Source organism: Lutra lutra, chromosome 3 (genome assembly GCF_902655055.1).
Source record: "Lutra lutra chromosome 3, mLutLut1.2, whole genome shotgun sequence".
Taxonomy (NCBI): Eukaryota; Metazoa; Chordata; class Mammalia; order Carnivora; family Mustelidae; genus Lutra; species Lutra lutra.
The window spans coordinates 166687656-166708284 of record NC_062280.1 but is presented as its reverse complement, the minus strand read 5'-3'; the positions used below and the strand labels follow the sequence as shown (position 1 = coordinate 166708284).

Below are 20629 nucleotides of genomic sequence, written 5' to 3'. Positions count from 1 at the left end.
ATTTATTGTTTTTTGAGTGATTCCTGTATATGCACATGTCTATCTAAAAATGTATTTGTTTATGCTAATATTATTTTAATATTATATTAAACATTAATTGTATGCTAATAACATTAATTTTATGCTAATATGATTGGTTCTGTACTTATTAAGAACCTCTTAGAACAAAGTATACTCACTACCAATAAGAGGGGGAAGGAGATATTTTGCATGTCTTTTTATTCTTAGATAAGTTGAAAAATTATACAAAATGTCCCTCTGATTCCCATATAAGTCTTGAAGATTAGAGGAGGTAAATGCTAGATTAAGGCTCATTTCTGGGCCAGTCCATTATGTTAACTAAAAACCAACTATCAGTTGTAAGGTAGGTAATACATACATTCAGGAAAGGGCTTAATATACATCTCTCAAGTCCTTTAAATAAAACTGAAAATTAGTTTAAAACCAACATGAATAAGAGGTAAGAAACCTAAGTAAAATATATTTATGAAAATCAGAGATATTAAAATTCTAAGTTAATTTTGGTTGTACTTACAAAGAGTGTTGGTTTGGGTATAAATATATTGTCTTCGTGTCCTCTAGGCACATTTAAAGTCTTTGATTTATGATTCTCTGTCATATTTTTTGCATCTGTTTTAGTAAGAAGTAACTGGTCCTCAGAATGCTTACTACGCATATTGGTGACAATCTGTTTCATTACTGCCAATTCCTGTTGATAGATGAAAACAGAAGATAATGGCAAGTATGATTTTAGCAAGCAGACTAAAAATGATGGATGCTAAAAAACATTTATTTTTATTCTTGAAGTAGAAGAAACATTTGAAGCAATCACTATATGAATGAGGAAAGCTGTGAAACTAACAACATGTCAATGTACAGTGATGTACATAATTATCGATTCATATCATTAGTATTTTTAGGATGGTAAGTGATAAATATATCATTCCAGGCTCTAGTGGGTCCCTGATTTTTCTGCATATTGGGATCACCTGTGGCATTTCAGAAACTGCTGATGTCTGTGTCCCACCTGCAGAGATTGTGAGTAATAGAACAGGGAGGTGGCCTTGGCTTTGGCATTTTCTAAAGCTCTCCAAGTGATTCTAACAGACAAACCTCAGAACCACTGGCAAAGCTACTTTCCACCGAGCTTTTCTACACCGGGTTTGTTGAACAGATGATTTAGGCACTTAATTTTCTCTCTTCTACTTCTTCAATGTTCCTATTTCCTTTTGAAGTCTTATAAGAAGATGGTAGGGAAGAAGAGTCCAAAACATTTCTTCTTGCTACTAATCACCAGCTGAAACCTTACGTTTAATACAATTTCAGGATTTCTTTAATCATGCATTCCCTATTCTTTTACAAATGAAAACTGGACTTGGCTTTAGCAGTTGCTGTTTGAACTAAGAATTAATTATGCTGAACTTGTTAAAGAGCTCCGATCACAATTTTCAGGCATTTACTCTTCTAAGTCTGTTTTGTCTTTTATTTCTCCCCACAGTCAAACCTTTAGCTTCTAACACTAATTAGTGGATATTTGTGATTAATTGCTAAATTCATTCAATCAAATACAAGCATACGAAGAGAGGACAGACTAAACTATCTCCTTTACCTTATTATTTGTAGAATAGTGGTGGGCTATGTTCCAAGTCATTTTTTCCCATTTTTTTATTTCATTTTCATGCCAAGACACCAAAGCTACGGTGACAGAGAGATGTTCTGCTCCCTTCTACTAATCTGTTTATAGACATCAGCTCTGGGTCAGAGCAAGTTCCTACAGGCCTTCCCTCCCCCGCCCCCCCTCGGTTGTCATTAGTTCTATTTAGAACCATCTAGCTTGAGTGGGTATTTTAAAACAGAGCTGTTGAGTTCAAGCCACCAAGCCTTAATAAATCTTAGGGCCAATAGAGGAGCTGGGAGAAATGGTGCCAGAATCCCTCTTCTCCCTTCTGAAGCCCTGGGGTTGGCTGGGCTGCTGCACGTGAGAATGTGGATCTCTTCAGACACGGCCAATCTGACAGAATAGCATCTGAGCCTTTTGGGGGATCTTTTGGCTTTCAAGATTGTGTTATTTCATTTATATGGTCTCCACAGTGAAGTACATAATCACTGACTTGATATCAAACATGTCTGGTATTACGGCAGATTTCAGCTCCTGTTCTACTTACTGTTGTAAGTCGAAGGGGAAGGAGAGATGATGGTCTCTCAGGCTATTGACAGAAAACTTTTCTATCTTAAAGAACCTATGTTTACTTGCCATAAGTTTTGTATCTTGGAATGAAGATAAGATAATAGGAAAAAATGACCTTTAACACAACATATTACTCATCTACAGATTAGTAAGGTAAAGGGCATCATATTTACTGGGGAAGGGGACAGGTTCGGCAATGAGGATGAGGAGGGAGAACGGGAAGGAGGTGCAGGGACATTAGGCAGAGGGCTTTGGCTCCTGAGTGCCCTGGAGGAGGCCGTCATTGCGTTTCTCTTTGCCTTCCTTCTCCTGCTGGTAGAGGAAGAGTTACAGGAAACAGCTCATTCCTGGTGCTGGTCAGGAGACAGAAGAGAAATTCATAAGTCTTTGCTTCAGCCAGACTAGGACCTCAATTTAGGGTGTGGTCACAGTCTGCTTTCATTCTTCTGGCTGCATTAGACAATGTTAGCATGGTTTCTGAAATGCAGGTAAAGAATACTGTACAAACAACACAGTTCTATAAAATGCCTACTAAAAACTACGATGGATCGCAAAACAACATGTAGGAAATTTTTTTTCAGTTTTATTATGTTTGGTCACATAAATGATCCATTCCTTTTTTATCAATGGTAAATCTAGGGAAAGAAAATTCCACTTTAACATCAGATAGTATCCACAATACCATCATGTACTAAACACACAGAAAGCCAAGCACATGTACGGGAAATATTTTAGCATTAGGTTAGAAGTCAAAGACACTTCTATTCCTGACTCTCTTACTCACTATGTAAACTTAGGCAATCTACTCTGGTTCAATGAGCTTCAGTTTCCTAATTGATAAAATGTATGCTTGTGTTACCTTTTTGGATATTTGCCAGTGTGATAAGTGAGTATGTTTTATTTCGCATTTCTTCTATTGTGAGGTTGAGCAGCTTTTCATATATTTAAGGGTATTTGATATTCTCGGCCCATTTTTCTCCTGACTGATGGTCATTTTCTTACACATTTCAAGGAGCGCTTTGTGTTAGAGATTTTACCCTTTGTAAGATGAGTGGCAGTCTCCCCTGCCGCCTTCTACCTGTTTATCTTTTATCTATGTTCATGATTTTTTTTTTTTTTTTTTTTTGCTATGCTGACCTTTCTGATTCTGATGTGGCTGAATATCTCAATCTCTCATTTTACAGCCTTCTCTGTGTTTTCGTCTTCATTTTCCTCCAGTTACATTTATGCTTTCTTTTTCTTTTCCTTTTCAAATGTTTAGACCTCTGATCTGTCTGAAGTTTATCCTGGCTTATGGTGAAGGGTGTGGATTCGACATCTTTCCCCCATAACTATTCTGTGATAACATTATGTACTCAACTATTTCAGATGCTTATCTTTATCGTACACTAAACTTCCATAAGTAGATGATTTATTCCTGGACTTTTAAACTTAATTCCAATAGTCTGTCAGTTCATGCACCCATGTCACATTGTTATGTTTAATGATTTGCATACATTTTAACTCTATTCTTAGAGACAGGGGTGGACTTAGGTTAAATTAAAAGAAAAACTTAGAAGAACTGACTTTTATGATACTGAGTCTTTCTCACCATGACAATGTTTTAATAGATCTTTCACCGACATTTTGGGCATAAATTGTCATGTCCTTAATGGTATTATTATTACAAATAAACGGTTGTAATTATGAGATTTCAATTCTCAGACTGACAAAAATAAATAAACCAACATTAACATATATGAGCTAGAAAACTTACTTGTCACTACAAAACAGAATCGTTTGGTCAGATGAAGTCACCTTGAAATCTTCTGGTTTGTTCCTATCTGGTTTGGGTCTTACCATGTTCTTGTCTGGCTCCTGATTGCTGGCTCCATCTCCTATTTAAGATTCTGCTCTGATTGTTTGGACTTGACTTTTGCATTTCATTTCCCTAGCTTTTTTTTTTTTTCTCCCTTAAGATTTTATTTATTTATTTGTCAGAGAGAGCACAAGCCGGCAGAGTGGCAGGGAGAGGCAGAGAGAGAAGCAGGCTCCCTGCTGGACAAGGAGCCCGATGTGGGACTTAATCCCAGGACCCTGGGATCATGACCTGAGCCGAAGGCAGCGGCTTAACCCACTGAGCCACCCAGGCGTCCCACTTCCCTAGCTTTTGATTCTGCTTTTCCATGTCCTTAAACCATCCTTTTCTGATTTGTCAGTAGTTATTTGTACTCGTATTTAATGACTTACAAATAATGTTCACTGCAGAGCAGAGAGCGTGATTAGATGCACAAGAAAGGACCCTCTGATGTTCGAAGGAGAATGTTTCAGTATCATGTTCAAATGAATTCTTTTTCTTACATTGCATCTATTGCTCAAAATCATGCCATTTACTTGGGTTCCTATTTGTACTCTGACTTTCTTAAAGAGATTTCCCTCCTCCTTAGAGTTCTGCCTTTTTTTTCTTTCATTGATGGAAATAATATATGCCTTTTCCCATATTACCTAAGATTAGCTTCTTAATCATGCTATTTATTAGCTGCGTTCAATTTTGTAGACTGTTTTTAAGACTGATGCACAGTTATTACTGTGAATTTCTTTTTATTACTTTATTTCTTTATTATCTATTTTGATAAGTTCCATCATTTCTGAGAGGGTATTGTGAAGGAAAGTATTGTGCTTTCCTTCAGGACTTTGATGGTATTATTCGTTGTTTCCTAAGTCAAATTTCTGAGAACTATGATGCCAAGCTGATTATTTCTTTGCAGGTATTTTTTTCTTTCTTTCTGTGATCTACACTGTTTACCTTTTTCTGCATTAGTTTCCATCTTTTTACCTTTTTCTAAGTTTTAGGAGAGTTTGTTGACTTTTCCTCACATCCTTCTTCTGACGTTTTTACTTACTTATAATAATTTCATGACTTTTATCTTAGCTATTTCTGAAAATAAAATATCACCAATTTTTTTTTTGCTTGCTATTTCTCATTTTATGGAAAATTACTTTCTCAAATTTTCCTGAAAAAATGAATTATAATACCTCGTAAGTTCTTTTCTGCTATGGAATTTTGTTTTTGTTTTCTTTGGAGAACAGGGTCAGTTTCTTTGTTGTGATTTTTGTGCTAATTATTCATTTTCTTGCAGTTTCTGACAGTCTTTGGTGTGTGTTCCAAATTACGAACAAAGAACCAGATTAAAAGTTTTCTTTTTGTTTTTCATTTCATTCATGTGAACGAAACAACTGAGTCCTCCCTCTGCACACGTGGATGAGAAAGTCTGTTTAGTAGGCTTCATTGTAGGGCTCAGGCAAAAAGCAGGCTCTCTTCTCCAAAATGACAGAATGTGGAGTTCCCTAATCTGGAGCTCTTTATTCTGGCTGTGTTAGCCTAATCTTGGCAAATGCTCTGTGAATTTCTCAAAATATTTTTTTAAATTCCCATTTTAAAAAATTATACAAGCAATACTTATTCATTGTAAAATTCACATGCTGTAAAAGTGACATGCCCCAATTCTCTTTCCCTTTAGCTACTAGTTCGAGAACTTTACATACTGTTTATATACAGAGTCTGATTTATAATATTAGTCATTAATTCTGACACTTTTATGCTGGTTCTCAAAAAACTAATAGTATAGATGTCATAATCCAGTATATCAAATACATCAAAAAATTACAATAACTTCAAGAATGAATGAACCATTCATTAAAATTAACAGCTCTAGCACTGCATCTGGCTATACAATGGAGACTTGGGATACAACTGAAATAAAATGAAACAATAAAAACCACATTGCTGTAAAATAATTACTATTTGGAATGGAAGAATTAAGGGCCAAGTTCTTATGAAACTTGATGATGAGGAGAAGGTGATGATGATGATGATGAGGAGGAGGAGGAGGAGGAGGATGAGGATGAGGATGGGGATGACAACTGTTACTGCATAAATAATCTCTATAAGAAAGAGGGGCTGCTCTCTTGACTCCCAAACCACATAGCTTGGCCATTTAGTATAAACTCTCCACATAGCGCGGTGGCGTATTAAAACAGCTCAGCTGCTGAGCAGCTGCGTAACGGTACAGCAGAGCCGATGCCAGTAAGTTGCTGAAAGTTGTAAACTCGGCAAAGATGTTGGCAAGGGGACACACAGATGGCATTTCTTGATGAAAATAGCTCTGACAAGTATAATGCAAAGTATGTGCTCCACTGGAGGTCAAATGTAATGTTTTTACATAGAAATAACAACGTACCGTGGCTAACAAGTCAGACAATTCTGTGCATCTTTCCCACTTGAGGTAAACAGGAGGTAAAAACCAACCTTGTTTTAAACCAAGTGCATCCATATTTTGGATATTTAAACTTCATCGGAAGGGCTATTTAAAAAACACTCTATTATGGAAACTTTCCAATATACAAAGAGTAGATGAAGCTCTCCGTTCTACAGCCCAACAGGAACAAGGATGAACATTTTGCCAATATTGTTTTTTAAAACAGCTTTAGGGAGATATAATTCACAACCACACAGTCATCCATTTAAACTGTATAATTCAATGGTTTTTAGTATATTCATGGATATGTGCACATTAGCATAGTCAATTTTAAAACTTTATTACCTCAGAAAGAAACCGGGATTTCTTTAGAAATTACTCCTCGATCCCACCTTCCTCTCGACTTCCCAGCCCTAAGCAACCACTCATCTATTTTCTCCCTCCTTAGATTTCCCTGTTCCAGACATCTCATATGAACGGAATCATGATGTATGTAGTCTTTTGTTACTGACTTCTTTAACTTAGCATAATGTTTTCAAGGTTTATCCATGTTATAACATATATCAGCATCTCATTTCTTTTTATGGCCAAATAATATTCTACTGTATGGTTATACCATATTTTGTTTATTCATTCATCAGCTGATGGACATCTGGGTTGTTTCCACTTCTTGGCTGTTGTGAAAAATGCTTCCATAAGCATTCATGCACAAGTTTTTGTGTGTGTGTGTGTGTGCTCATGTTTCATTTCTTTTGGGTATATACCTAGGAGTGGATTGCTGGGTCATATGGTAACTGTGTTTAGTTGTTTGCAGCACTGCCAGACTGTTCTGCCAACAATGTTTTATCTGTTTCTTTACCAGTTTTTCTGAAATATTTCAAAGCAGATTTCAGACCTTCAGATCATTTCACTTGCAAACACTTTAGTAGAGATTTTTAATACATGATTTTTGATGAAGTTAAAATATACTTTGAATGTCAATGCCACTACACCCTATGTATGGCAGAATTGTTGGAGAATAGCCTCAGTAACTACGACTGCCAACTCCTATTTTCCAGTCCCTCCCTCAGTCTTCCTGTCTAAATACTTGTTTCATTTGTAGGCTAACCTTTCCCTGGGGTTGTCCCTTTGCCTCAAGGTGAGAATATAAAGTTTTTAGGTTTGGAGAGAGAAAGAGTGAGGAAAAGAGCTAACATTCACTGAGTATCTACTATGTGCTAAGCTTTGTGCTATGTATCTTACATGATAATTTAATCCTCTTCCGGGTGCCTGGGTGGTGCAGCTTGTTGGGTGTCTGACTCTTGGTTTCAGGGTCATGAGATAAAGCCTCATGTTGCTGTAAGCTGCTTAAAGCTCTCTCTCTCTCTGCCCCTCTCCTCCCCTGCACTCTCTCTCTCAAATAAACCTTTAAAAAAAATAATAATTTAATCCTCTTCTAAATACCAAAAGGTAAATATTACTTCAATTTCGAAGATGGAAAAACAAGCTAAGAAGGTTATAAGAAATTTAGCCAGGTCCATTAGTTACTAATAAGTGAAACCAGTTTTTAAACGTAGATCTTTCTGGGTTCAAAGCTGTCATTATTTATAAAATAGTTCATCTATCTTCTATCAAAGGTTCTTATACACACACACAATTTCAGGTTTGGAAGGGATCTTCAAGATATTTAACTAGGCCTCTATACAAAACAAAACAAAATAAAACAATAACAACAACAAAAAACCAAAGCAAAACAAAACAAAACGTGTCTCCTTATAATTTCTATTTCTACTCTTAGGCTTTAATTCTATCTAGCCTTTGGAGAAGGCTATAACAAGTCTATTACTGCCTCCTTCCCATGCTTGCTTTGAATTTCTTACATCTCTCTAAATCATTTCTTCTGTAAACATCCCCAGTTCATTCATCCCTTTCATGACTGAAAAGAATTCTTGAATTCTTTCACTATCTTGATCGTTTTCCCCAGATTACCTTCTAGTATTGGAAAGTTTGGAACCTAGAACTGAACAGAGAAGTCTTGGCCAGAGCAGAGCAGAGTAAGACTAGCTACTCCTTATTCTAATGCACGGAAGATGACATTCACGGTTTTGGAACCATACCTTATCCACGACTGAAAGCTTAGTGAGAGCTCAAGTATATACATGAGAGAGACAACTGTGCTGTCATAGCCGAAGGGACATAACTAGTCACCTGGTACGTTCTTTCCTGAACTTGGATATAATCTTAAGGTCATGCTCAACAGTGATCTAGGTACAGAAAGAAGCTAGTATTAACACAATAAAGTAGGCCCCTGAGTTGAAATCACTGCTATGGTTGACAAAACAGAAGTGTGGGCCCTTTGATTCTGTTCTGATTGGCCTGTACACACCCTTTACATCGTCTGATTGCTGGGTAGTGTATCTTGGAATTCTGACTGCTCTGCCTTCCCGTAGGCATTCTCTCTTTGAGCCCCGCTCCCCTTCTTTAACAGTATTCATCTAGCTGCTGTCTAATTTCTGGCCTTTACTATCTCAGTATAACCTGATAGGTTTTGATGCATATTCTAGCTGATTTCCATGATAGCCATCAGACTCGAAACACTGTGCTCTACTTTGAGGACTGGTTTCCAGAGTGCGGCTCACTCCACTGTCTGTACTTTCACCATGTTGTATTCCCAGCCTTCCCACAGTGGTAGCTCCCTGATGCGTAATCAGTGACTTTAGTTTATATCAAAATACTGCCAGTACAGTACCTGACAGGATTATGATATAATTACCTCATATCTAACAATCTCTCCTGGCCACCACACATTTCCAAAGACTCATTTTATAGCTTTGCAGGTTTGTGTGTCTCCTCACGTTCTAGAAATGTTTGGTTTGTTATAAACTTCTATGATTCCAAGAGAATCATAAAAACAGAGGGATAGATATGATAGCAAGAGGTCTTTACTTGTTCCTTATTGGTTTAAAAAAAAAAAAAAAGGTCAGAGAAATGTACTTACTATTTAAAAGAAAATATGCCAGACTTCTAAAATACAGTGGGAAAAATACATATTTCATTCTAAAATACAAATTCAATAAATTAGATAATAATAGGCCTATATGATACCTAAGAGATGTAAAAAAAGTTAAAAGGACATATATACACATCTAAAATATTATGATGAGATATTTTATTGCTTCAAATAAGAGTTTTATTTGCCAGGTACCACAAAGATATTTGTAATCTTAAAGATGATGATGAAAAAGATGAACAAAGCCAAAACACTTATGAAAATCAAAATAACTTAACCTAGTTGTACTAAGTTGTATACAAGTCCACATAAACATAGAGGTCCACAGAGTACAATCTAAAAGAAAGTCATGTGTCTTTTATGCAACTCAAAATTGAGGAGAGTTAACATTCCACAAGATGGACAACTGAGATTTAGCTGCTCCTTCTGTGAAATGGGTATAAGATCATCACCGGTTTCTGTGAGGCTTAAAGAAATCAGTATTTTTTTTATTAAAGATTCTATTTATTTATTTGACAGACAGAGATCACAAGTAGGCAGAGAGGCAGCGAGAGAGAGAGAGAGAGAGGAGGAAGTGGGTTCCCCGCTGAGCAGAGAGCCTTTTGCCAGGCATGATTCCAGGACCCTGGGATCATGACCTGAGCAGAAGGCAGAGGCTTAACCTACTGAGCCACCCAGAAGCCCTAAAGAAATGAGTATTAAAAAATTCCAAAGTCAGGGCGCCTGGGTGGCTCAGTGGTTTAAAGCCTCTGCCTTCAGCTCAGGTCATGGTCTCAGGGTCCTGGGATCGAGCCTGGCAAAAGGCTCTCTGCTCAGCAGGGAGCCTGCTTCCCCTGCTCTCTCTGCCTGCCTCTCTGCCTGCTTGTGATCTCTCTCTGTCAAAATAAAGAAATAAAATTAAAAAAAAAATTCCAGGGGCACCTGGGTGGCTCAGTGGGTTAAGCCGCTGCCTTCGGCTCAGGTCATGATCCCAGGTCCTGGGTTCGAGCCCCGCATCGGGCTTTCTGCTCAGCAGGGAGCTGCTTCCTCCTCTCTCTCTGCCTGCCTCTCTGCCTACTTGTGATTTCTCTCTGTCAAATAAATAAAAATCTTAAAAAAAAAAAAAAATTCCAAAGTCATATATAAATATTAAATGTTCTTATTATTAAGTGAAAATTCCAGATGGCACAAGCATGGAGGAATAATTTAAAGCTTTTCCTTTCTTTGATTCCTTAGTTCCTAGATATACTTGGTTGAAAGCAATCTATAACTGATTTGTAAGTATGTTAGTATAACATAATTGATCTGAAAATGTTTTAAATATTAGGGAAGAAAGAAGCTATAAAAACTCAAGATACTATTATTACCGATATATAATTGGCTTGGTTTTGGCACACTTTCTTATTAAAAAAGTTTTCTTAGAAAGATTTTATTTATTTGAGAGAGAGAGAGAGTCAGTGAGAGAGAGCACAAGTTGGGGTGGTAGGGGAGAGGCAGAAGGAAAGGGAGAGGCAGAGTCCCCGCTGAGTAGGGAGCCCAACAAGGGGGCTCTATGCCAAGACCCTGGGATCATGACCTGAGCTGAAGGCAGACGCTTAACCCACTGAGCCACCCAAGCCCTGGTTCTGGCATACTTTTAAAAGTATATGTAAATTCGACATTAGAGTTATTTTTTGCAATATTTTACTCCCTGAATTTCCTTGGACTTGAATTCACTTACCTTTATATAGCAAAAACAAGCATTCTAAAACTTTATAGAGAAAATATGACTTCCCTTGTATGTGCATTTTAGGTTTTCATTACAATAACTGTCTTTTTTTTTTTCTTTTTTCTTTTTTACTTGAGAATGACTTTTTAAAAATTATTATTTTTATTAACATAATAATATATTATTTGCCCAGGGGTACAGGTCTGTAAATTATCAGGCTTACACATTTTATAGCACTCACCATAGCACATACCCTCCCTAATGTCCATAACCTAACCACCCTCTCCCTACCCCCCCACTCCCCCCAGCAACCCTCAGTTTTTTTCATGAGATTAAGAGTCTCTTACGGTTTGTTTCCACCCCAATCCCATCTAATAATTGTCTTAAGGGGCGCCTGGGTGGCACAGTCAGTTAAGCGTCCAAATCTTGGTTTGGCTCAGGTCATGATTTTAGGGTTGTGATCTTAGGGCCCTGATCTCAGAGTCATGAGATTGAGCCTTGTGTTGGGCTCATGCTCAGTACGGAGTCTCCTTGGTCTTCTCTCTCTCCCTCTGCCACCAACCCCTCACCCCACAACCCACATGAGTGGGGACTCTCAAGTAAATAAATCTTTTTAAAAAATTCACTTAAACTCACTAAATCAAAACAAATTTTAACTGGAAGAGCATTACTAAGATGAGAAACGTATAAATCTAAGAAACAATTACATCTTCGTCTAAAGAAAAATTAACTTAGGCCCTCAGTATTTTTTTTTAGTCATGGTGATGTAAAATTTAACTACATAGGTATATAAGAAAAACATGTAAAAGGTATCCTTAAGAAAATGTCAAAACAGTTAAGTATGAACCAAAAGGAATGACACACATATAGAAATATGTAATTTGTTTGAACTCTTTATGAAGTGGATTGCCTAAGGGGCACTTGTGGTGCTGAAACGTCCCTGAAACTTTCCGAGAAATCACAAAGAACATACGAGTTAGGATCTGGGAACATAAACATACCATAAAAGAATGATAATTATACTGTGACTTCCCTTTTAGGAAACCTGGTTAACTGCAGGTTTGTGATACACAGTGCAGTACAAGGCAAGTATTCTGGGCTAATGGGAGCCCAACATTCAAGCAAAAAATGGGGCTTTGCATAGTCTAGGAACCTTAGTAAGGAGTGGTTAGTTAATTCTGGTTACATACTAACTGAAATGCCTGTAGACCCTGAAAGATATTATCAGTAGAAGCACTAAGTAAAAGGGTAGAAGAATCTCAGGTCTTAGAAATAGATATCTCTCACAAATGTGTATTATTTTTGAGAGGCTCGCTACCCATAGAGGTTGCTTGTGGGTACAGGTACCATGTCCAAGGTTTTGGAAGTAGCTTTGTTTTAGACAAACTTGACTTCCTAGTGGTTACTTTTAGATAAAGTGAAACTGTTCTTGGGTATAAAGAGCGTCTTTAGTTAAAATGATATCAGTTGTCAGAGGGTATTTTACTATCTGAGGGAAGGGGATGGGGCTATACTAAAGGTTAGTTCCTCAAGTTTTCTATTTGACTATTCTATTTGACAGTTTCAGGTGCAGTTATAATTGAAGATGGTAAAGGACCATAACAATTATTCAACTGAGTACTTATTACATGCTAAATACTGGGCTAACGGCTAATAGGAAAAATGAGGCACTTTACTGGCCAAGTCATATGCATAATTATATAGTGATGTGAACATTAGCAGAAATATTTTAAAAATTATTGGAAAGAAGTAGAAAAAAGGGATGAATTTTTCTTTGTCGAACTTTGAGAGAACTTCAAAGAATACATAACATTTGAATTGACTCTTGACACAGAAGGAAAAGACAAAAAGGAACCACATCCATTAAGTTATGTGTTGTTACACACCAGGAATGTTACTATAGTATTTAATTCTCATATAGTCCTGCAGAGTAGACATTACCTTTACACACAAGGAAATGGGGTTTAGAGGGAGTAAATTATTGTCACAAGAATCCACGAAGATTCTACAAGAAGTAGATCCACAAGAAGCTACGAAGTAGTAGAGCTGTGATAGGATAGCTGTGATAGTCTTCTTGTCTGACTTTGGCTTTTCTCACAGTATTTTAATATGGAGGTGACATAAAGAATATAAAGGTAATTCCAACCTTACAATTTAACAAGTGACCTGAACACATACATACACATATATACTAGAAGGTAGAATGTAATTCTGGACCAATCCCATTGTCCATCATCTCCATGTTTATACCTAGCACCTGAATGCTACTGGAGAAAAATTGCTCAAAATGGTATGACTATAAACACATGGTGTTTCAACTTGGCTGTTATTTGATATTTCCATAATACATATCACTCATTTACTGTGAAGCTGTTTCTTTCTTTCTTTTTTTTTTTTTTTAAGATTTTATTTATTTATTTATTTGACAGACAGAGATCACAAGCAGGCAGAGAGAGAGGAAGGGAAGCAGGCTCCCCGCTGAGCAGAGAGCCTGATGCCGGGCTCAATCCTAGGACCCTGGGATCATGACTTGAGCCAAAGGCAGAGGCTTTAGCCCACTGAGCCACTCAGGCGACCCACTGTGAAGCTGTTTCAAAATTCTATTTTCTTTAAAATTCTGACGCTAGCAAATCTGTCATTAGAGCACAGCCATTGGATGGGAACTGCCTAAATTCTTACCACCAAACCTACAAACTCATTTTTATCTTTACATAGTCTTTATTTCTATCTTCAAAATGGAAAAGGTGCCCTCCTGTCTAAAATTAAATCCCATCACTTGCACTCTGGATCTCCTCCTTCCCCAACACTTTGCTCAATTGGTATCTTTCTCTTGCTTGTCCCTACAATGTCTCTCTCCACCTGGCTCCTTCCCATCACCGTTTAAATTGGATACTCCCTAACCGTGAGAGGTTAAAGCTCTTGACCTCATGCCCCTCCCCCATCATCCTAAAGTCTCTGATTTAAATAACTTAAGGTTTATCTATCTCTCCTATGACCACTTTTCAACTTCTGTTCGTTCATCAATTCACTGCTGTCTGCTTTTGGCTCCACGGAAACTGATGTACCATCGCGTTAAGTTCAGTTGACACTTCCCTTTTCATCTTTGTTTGATTTGGCCCCTTGACAGACCATTGTCACTGGTCAGATTCTACTCTCATTCTGATGTTCCTGCCATTTCCCTGGTTAATGTGCCTTCTAATCTGTGCAAAGTTTTTCCTCTACCCATCCCTTAAATGTTGGTGTTCGTCAAAATTCTGGCCTAGACCTTTTTCTGCTCTCATTCTATGTAGTTCATTTACCAGTTCATTTAATTCCTTCCACATAAAGCACTATCTTTACTGGATATATCCACTTAGATATTTTCTTGAGCTTTTCTCCTCCAACTCTATTTCTCCCATGTGCTTTGTGGCACCACCAGAAACCCAGGATGAAAGCGGAAGCCTTGGGCATCAATCCTCATACCTCCTCTCTTCAGCATTCCCTAGGTCCAGTCACCAAGCCCCATGATACTCCTTTTTTTCTTTCTTTCTTTCTTTCTTTCTTTCTTTCTTTCTTTGAGAGAGGGTGAGAGAGCGAGAGCTCAAAGAGGCAGAGGGAGAGGCAGACTCCCCACTAAGCAGAGAGCCTGATGTGGGGCTTGATCCGAGGACCCTGGGATCATGACCTGAGCCGAAGGCAGATGCTTAACTGACTGAGCCACCCAGGCGTCCCTGATTCTGTTTTCTAAATAGCTTTCAAATTAGTCCATTCTTGGTGGACACCATCATCACCAGTCTGGTTCAAGACACCATCATAACTCACTGAAATACTGGAATGGCTTCCTAATCGGGGCTCTAACAACTACCCTTAATACAGCTTCAAAAGAAGTCACAAAAAGTCTTTTATATCAGCTTCTTAAAATTAAGCACAGTATTCTAGTAGTCATTTGGCTGATTAAAGATCCTTTTCCTACTCTTGAAAACTTATATTCCGAAGGCACATGATGAAATATATACACAGAAAAGCAGAAAGAGAATTTCCAAATCAGCAAATCTTACTTCAAAAGAGCAAAGATGAGTGGAAAAAAATGGATGAAAAATGATAGCCACTTAAGAAGATTCTTGAGAGGTACACTCAACAAGAAAGAAGACATTTTAAGGAATTACATTTCTTATATTCAAAACTGAATGCTGAACTTGAAGCTCTGCTGCTGTTCTCCAAGAGCAAGATCCTATCAGTTGCTCTTTGGCTTTACCTCCTTTTTACTTTATTATTTAAGATTTATATTATTTTATATTTTTATACCTAAGAGGTCTTAGCATAAGTGAAAATATGTAAGGGTAAAAAAGATCACAACCTGCTTAAAGGAAACCAAAAAGTTATTTGGAGGCATCAAAAATGAAAGAAAAAAAATAGATTATAACACCCGGATAAGATATTCAGCTCTGAGTTTTTTTGGCAATTAAGACAAAAAGGAAACACATTAAATTACATAGTTTTCACTTTCTGACAAAAAGAAAGCATATAACTTCATCTACAGAGGCAAAAACTTTCCTGGAACTAATGCAAGCAATAATTCATCATGAAATTCTTGTCTAAATGGGACTAAGGAAAAAGATCATAAACTTTTGCTTCAGGAAAAAAAAAGCATTTGCTTTTAGTTTTGACAGTAAGTATGTAATCATGGTTGAGTTCCTTAACTCTTATCAGCTTCAGTTTCATCTGTAAGAGTGGACAGTAAGATTTAATTCTGTGATATTTAACTTCGTTACTTTTAAAGTGAGTAATTAAGCACTAATATAGAAAATAAAACCCTTTAAGGCCATGCCCCAATGTCCTAGAACTGTCAACTTAGAATTATCTCATCGTTTTTTTTTTTTTTATTTAACACATACTTGATACTATGTAAATGAGAGGATGATCTCATTTCCTATTACATGACCACCTAAAGTCTTATCAGAACTAGATGACACTGCTTAAAAAGGTAGAGATAGTGGTGTCCAGTGCAAAAAAGACAATGAAAAATTCAAAATTTTGCATTTGATCACATGTGGATTGAAACTCAGAAAAATTTAGCTGATTAAAGCAGTGACTCATATTAGACAATTTTCCCAGGGACCTGCCTAGTGTGGGGCAAGCTCTCACGTGCACTGTGCATGACTCTGAGAATGGGCCTCTCCTACATTTTGTGCCCTAGGTGTTTGCTTGCCTCAGCTTAGTCTCAGCTCTGATTTTCACTTTTAAAAAATTATATTTATCAGAGGTATTCTTATTCAACTGTTATTGGCTATTTTAAGCATTTGACTTTCAGAGCCATAAAATGAATAAATTAATTTTGCAGGCTCCTCCTCCTCCTCCTCATGACCTGAGCCAAAGTCAGATGGTTAACCAACTGAGCCACTCAGGCACCCAGACTCTCCATTTCAGCAGGTCAATATTTAAGTGAATAGTCAAGCATTGTCCTGGGTCATCTACCATTATCTTTCCATAAAAGCAGTTTACACTTGCTTTTGTATCTGCATGTTCTATTTAAGTTGGCTTTAAACTGTTTCTTGGAAAAAGATAAAAAAATTGTATTAAGTTTGTTTTATTAGACTTTAATTTTTATTTTGCTTTGAAAAGAAAAAAGCTCCTTTTCTTTAGATGTATGGCATTGAGAAAAATCACAATGTTGGATTATTAAAATATAATTGTCAAAATGAAGATACTATCAAATGTATGAAAGTTAACTGATAATTAGATTTGCATCCATGCAAATTTCATTGATGTCATTCAGTAGATTTATCTTGCTAGTACTTAATTTCCATGTTTAAACATATTTCCTTTTAAACTCATGTAATTCTCAGCCTACTAAATAGAACTTTTAGTTTTTATTTGGACTCATGAATAATGTGATTCCAAGCATGATGTACAAAATATATGAGCAACTCATATATTTTTCAGAGTCTAGCACAATCTTCTAAAAACAAATGAGAATTGCCACTCCAAAAAAATACTTGTTATGCAGCTTTAGAAAAAAGTTGGTATGCCTGAATGGACATCCGTAGTTACTATCTATCTATCTATCTCTTTCTTTCTCTTTCTCTCACTCTTTCTCTCGCGTTCTCTCTCTCTTTCTTTCTTCTTTGAGAGTATGTGTGAGTGCGCATGCAAGTGGGGGGGGGGAGAGGCAGAGGGAGAAAGAGAATCTTTTTTTTTAAAGATTTAATTTATTTATTTATTAAAAAATATTTTATTTATTTATTTGACAGACAGAGATCACAAGTAGGCAGAGAGGCAGGCAGAGAGAGAGGGGGGGAAACAGGCTCCTTGCTGAGCAGAGAGCCCGATGCGGGGTTCGATCCCAGGACCCTGAGACCATGACCTGAGCTGAAGGCAGAGGCTTAATCTACTGAGCCACCCAGGCGCCCCAAAGATTTTATTTATTTATTTGACAGAGATCACAAGTAGACAGAGAGGCAGGCAGAGAGAGAGAGAGAGAGAGGAGGAAGCAGGCTCTGGGCTGAGCAGAGAGCCCGATGTGGGACTTGATCCCAGGACCCTGGAACCATGACCCAAGCTGAAGGCAGAGGCTTTAATCCACTGAGCCACCCAGGCGCCCCGAGAGAGAATCTTAAGCAGGCTCCACACTCAGAGTGGAGTCCGAGATGGGGCTAGCTCTCTTGATCCTGAGATCATGACCTGAGCTGAAATCAAGAGTCAGACACTTAACTGACTGAGCCACCTAGACGCTCCTGTGATTAGTTTCTTAAATATTCATTTTTTAAAACATTTGTGAAAATCCACATAGTGAATGAATCAGGCTTCCCCAGTGAAGAAACAATTATTTGAGGGCAGAATCTTAGGGCCCAAGTGGTAGCAGATAAGGCCTGAAAATTAGAGAAAAAGAATAAGTATCTTCAGAGAAGCTCTTCCTAGTCTATATCACCTGTTGTTAGATCTGGTTATCTATGCAAAAGTCATCTCTCAAATCTAGTCCAGGGACACCTTCTTATCCCTTTTGTCTGTCATATACACCTTTAAGAGAACCTAATTCAAAGGCCATTTCTAAGACAGAGACAACCCTGCAATTCCCTTGACACCATTTCTAGGATATGCACCTTTGAACTGCTTCCAGTAATATTCCCCAGTTCGTTTCTCTCAATAATATCCTTCCAATAATTTCTTCCCAAATTCCTGATATCTCTTTCCCAGACTAGGAAACAATGCCTTCAGGATACTCATAAACAAATGATCTGTTTTGAGCATTTCTTTCTCTGTTAGGATAACAAAATGGTAAAAACATTGCCAAAACAAGGCGCTGATAGTTCAGCGTAAAAATGCACGAGATTAAAAAACTAGGCTTCACGATACCAACTGCTGGCGAGGACGCCCAACAGCTGGGACACTCGTTCACTGCTGACGCGAGCGCACAATGTATAGTCACTTTGCAGAACGGTTCGGCAGCTTCTTATAAGTTAAACATACACTCTCCATAGGACCCAGAAATCCTGCTCCTGGGGTATTTACCAAGAGAAAAGGAAATATATATATATATATATATATACACACTTTAAAGATTTTATTTAGTTGACAGTGAAAGAGGGAACACAAGCAGGGGTAGGGGGAGAGGGAGAAGCAGGCCTCCTGCTGAGCAGGGAGCCCCATGTGGGGCTCCATCCCAGGACCCTGGGATCATGACCTGAGCCAACGGGAGACGCCCAGTGACTAAGCCACCCAGATGCCCCAGGAAACTTATATTTACACCAAAACACGTACACAATCATTTATACAGCTTTATTATTTATAGAGGTCTCCAAATGGAAACAACTCAAATATCCATCAACTGGTGAACAGATTAACGAACTCTGGTACATCCATACAATAGAATATTACTCAGCAACAAAAAGGAATAAATGACTAATATTTGCAACAATATGGGTAAATCTTTTTTATGGTAAGTGAAAAAAGTTGAGTCTGAAAAGACTGGTAATTTCATTTGTACAACATTCTGGGAAAATGTAATATGGTTTGTTGGGAAAGGCAAAACTACAGGGATAGAAAACAGATCAGTGGTTTCTAGGACTGGAGTTGGGGAAAAGAGTCAATACTAAAGGGGCATGAGGAGCACCTGGGTGGCTCAGTCATTAAGCATCTGCCTTTGGCTCAGGTCATGATCTCAGGGTCCTGGGATTGAGCCCCACATCAGGCTCCCTGCTCAGTGGGAAGCCTGCTTCTCCCTCTCCCACTCCCCCTTCTTGTGTTCCCTCTCTTGCTATTTCTCTGTCAAATAAAGAAAATCTTTAAAATTTAAAATAGAATTTAAAATAAAATGGGCATGAAGGAATTTTCTGAAGTGATATAACTATTTTACATATTGACTGTGGTGATGGTTACAAGCTGGGTGTGTAGGTAAAAAATCATAGAAATGTATGCTAAACAGGGCATGAATTTTACTGTATGTGTATTGTATTTCAGTAAGTCTGCTTCAAAAAATAAGAAAACTAGGGTTATCTCCGATTTACTAACTAACTGGCTTTACTCAAGCCACTTGAAACTCATTTCTCCTTTTATAAAATGAGGAATTTTATATTAGTTCTAAAAGATTTCTAAGAGAAATAACAAGAAAATGTGCTTTATGGACTCTAAGCATACATAGAACATATGGGCAGTACAATGATGAATAAGACAGAGATACACTAAAGAAATTTACTGTCTAGCAAGATAAGGAGGTAAAACAAAACATTATTAAATAATATCGAAATTCAGTGACAGAGATTGAACAAGGCAATAAGGGGGCAACAAGAAGGGGCATTCCAGGAGTAAGAATTAACCCAAAGAATAAAGTATAAATTAATTCATAAAGAATAATTAAGTATATCACATATTCAATATAAAGGACCAGATGACAGTGAGATGCAAACATGAGAAGTCATTAATGCACATGGACAACTGGGATTTAGTAACCTTAATGCAATATGGACTCTGAAAAAGCTGAAAGTAAAAATTATGACAAAATGAAAAAAGTACCTCACGATGATTTAGAAGTTGTTCTAAATCTAATGCCATTTGATTCTTCATCTGTAGTAGAGCTGACTTTTCTTTATTTAAATTGCTGAAAAAAAACCACCAAGTTTTTAAGAAGTCATCATATTGGTGTAAATTTCATTAATAAATAGTAAATAGCAAAAGGCTAAAAAGACAAATCTAACAAATCTGTTTGAATTAAAGAGAAATTAAATTTATAGTCCATAAAGATAGCAGACCAGCCACCATAATGTTTGATTTCATCAACAGCTAATTATTTTCTAAGAAGACTTTTTCTTTTAATAATCATTTGACAGTGCAAATGAGATGTGTTCTGAGAATCCTTTCCTGCCTGGTAAGGGCATAAAAATTGGTGTTTTAAAGATGATTATTTACTCCTGAAATGTAAAAATGATGAAGTGTGATTTATACAAAAGCTAAAAAGTATGTTTGGGGAAAATATTAAAACTCAAGACACTGGAAGTCAAATTAAAACATTTACCCTTAAAACTAAAAGTAGCATTTTATAATTGACCATGCAC

At 37.2% G+C, this 20629-nt stretch overlaps 1 protein-coding gene across 3 annotated transcripts in view; it reads right to left on the bottom strand.

Moving 5' to 3' along the window:
• Positions 1–20629, bottom strand: part of PIBF1 (progesterone immunomodulatory binding factor 1) — a 199672-nt gene that overhangs the window by 9524 nt on the left and 169519 nt on the right. Inside the window, exons 16-17 of one of the 3 annotated variants that reach the window (XM_047720115.1) lie at positions 20091–20175; positions 536–709 (exon numbers count right to left, since the gene is read on the bottom strand). In XM_047720115.1, the coding sequence (XP_047576071.1) occupies positions 536–709; positions 20091–20175 (259 nt within the window). Of the gene's footprint in view, positions 1–535; positions 710–17806; positions 17951–20090; positions 20176–20629 lie in introns of those variants that run through there. The other 2 variants (XM_047720116.1, XM_047720117.1) reach the window with 2 other exon arrangements.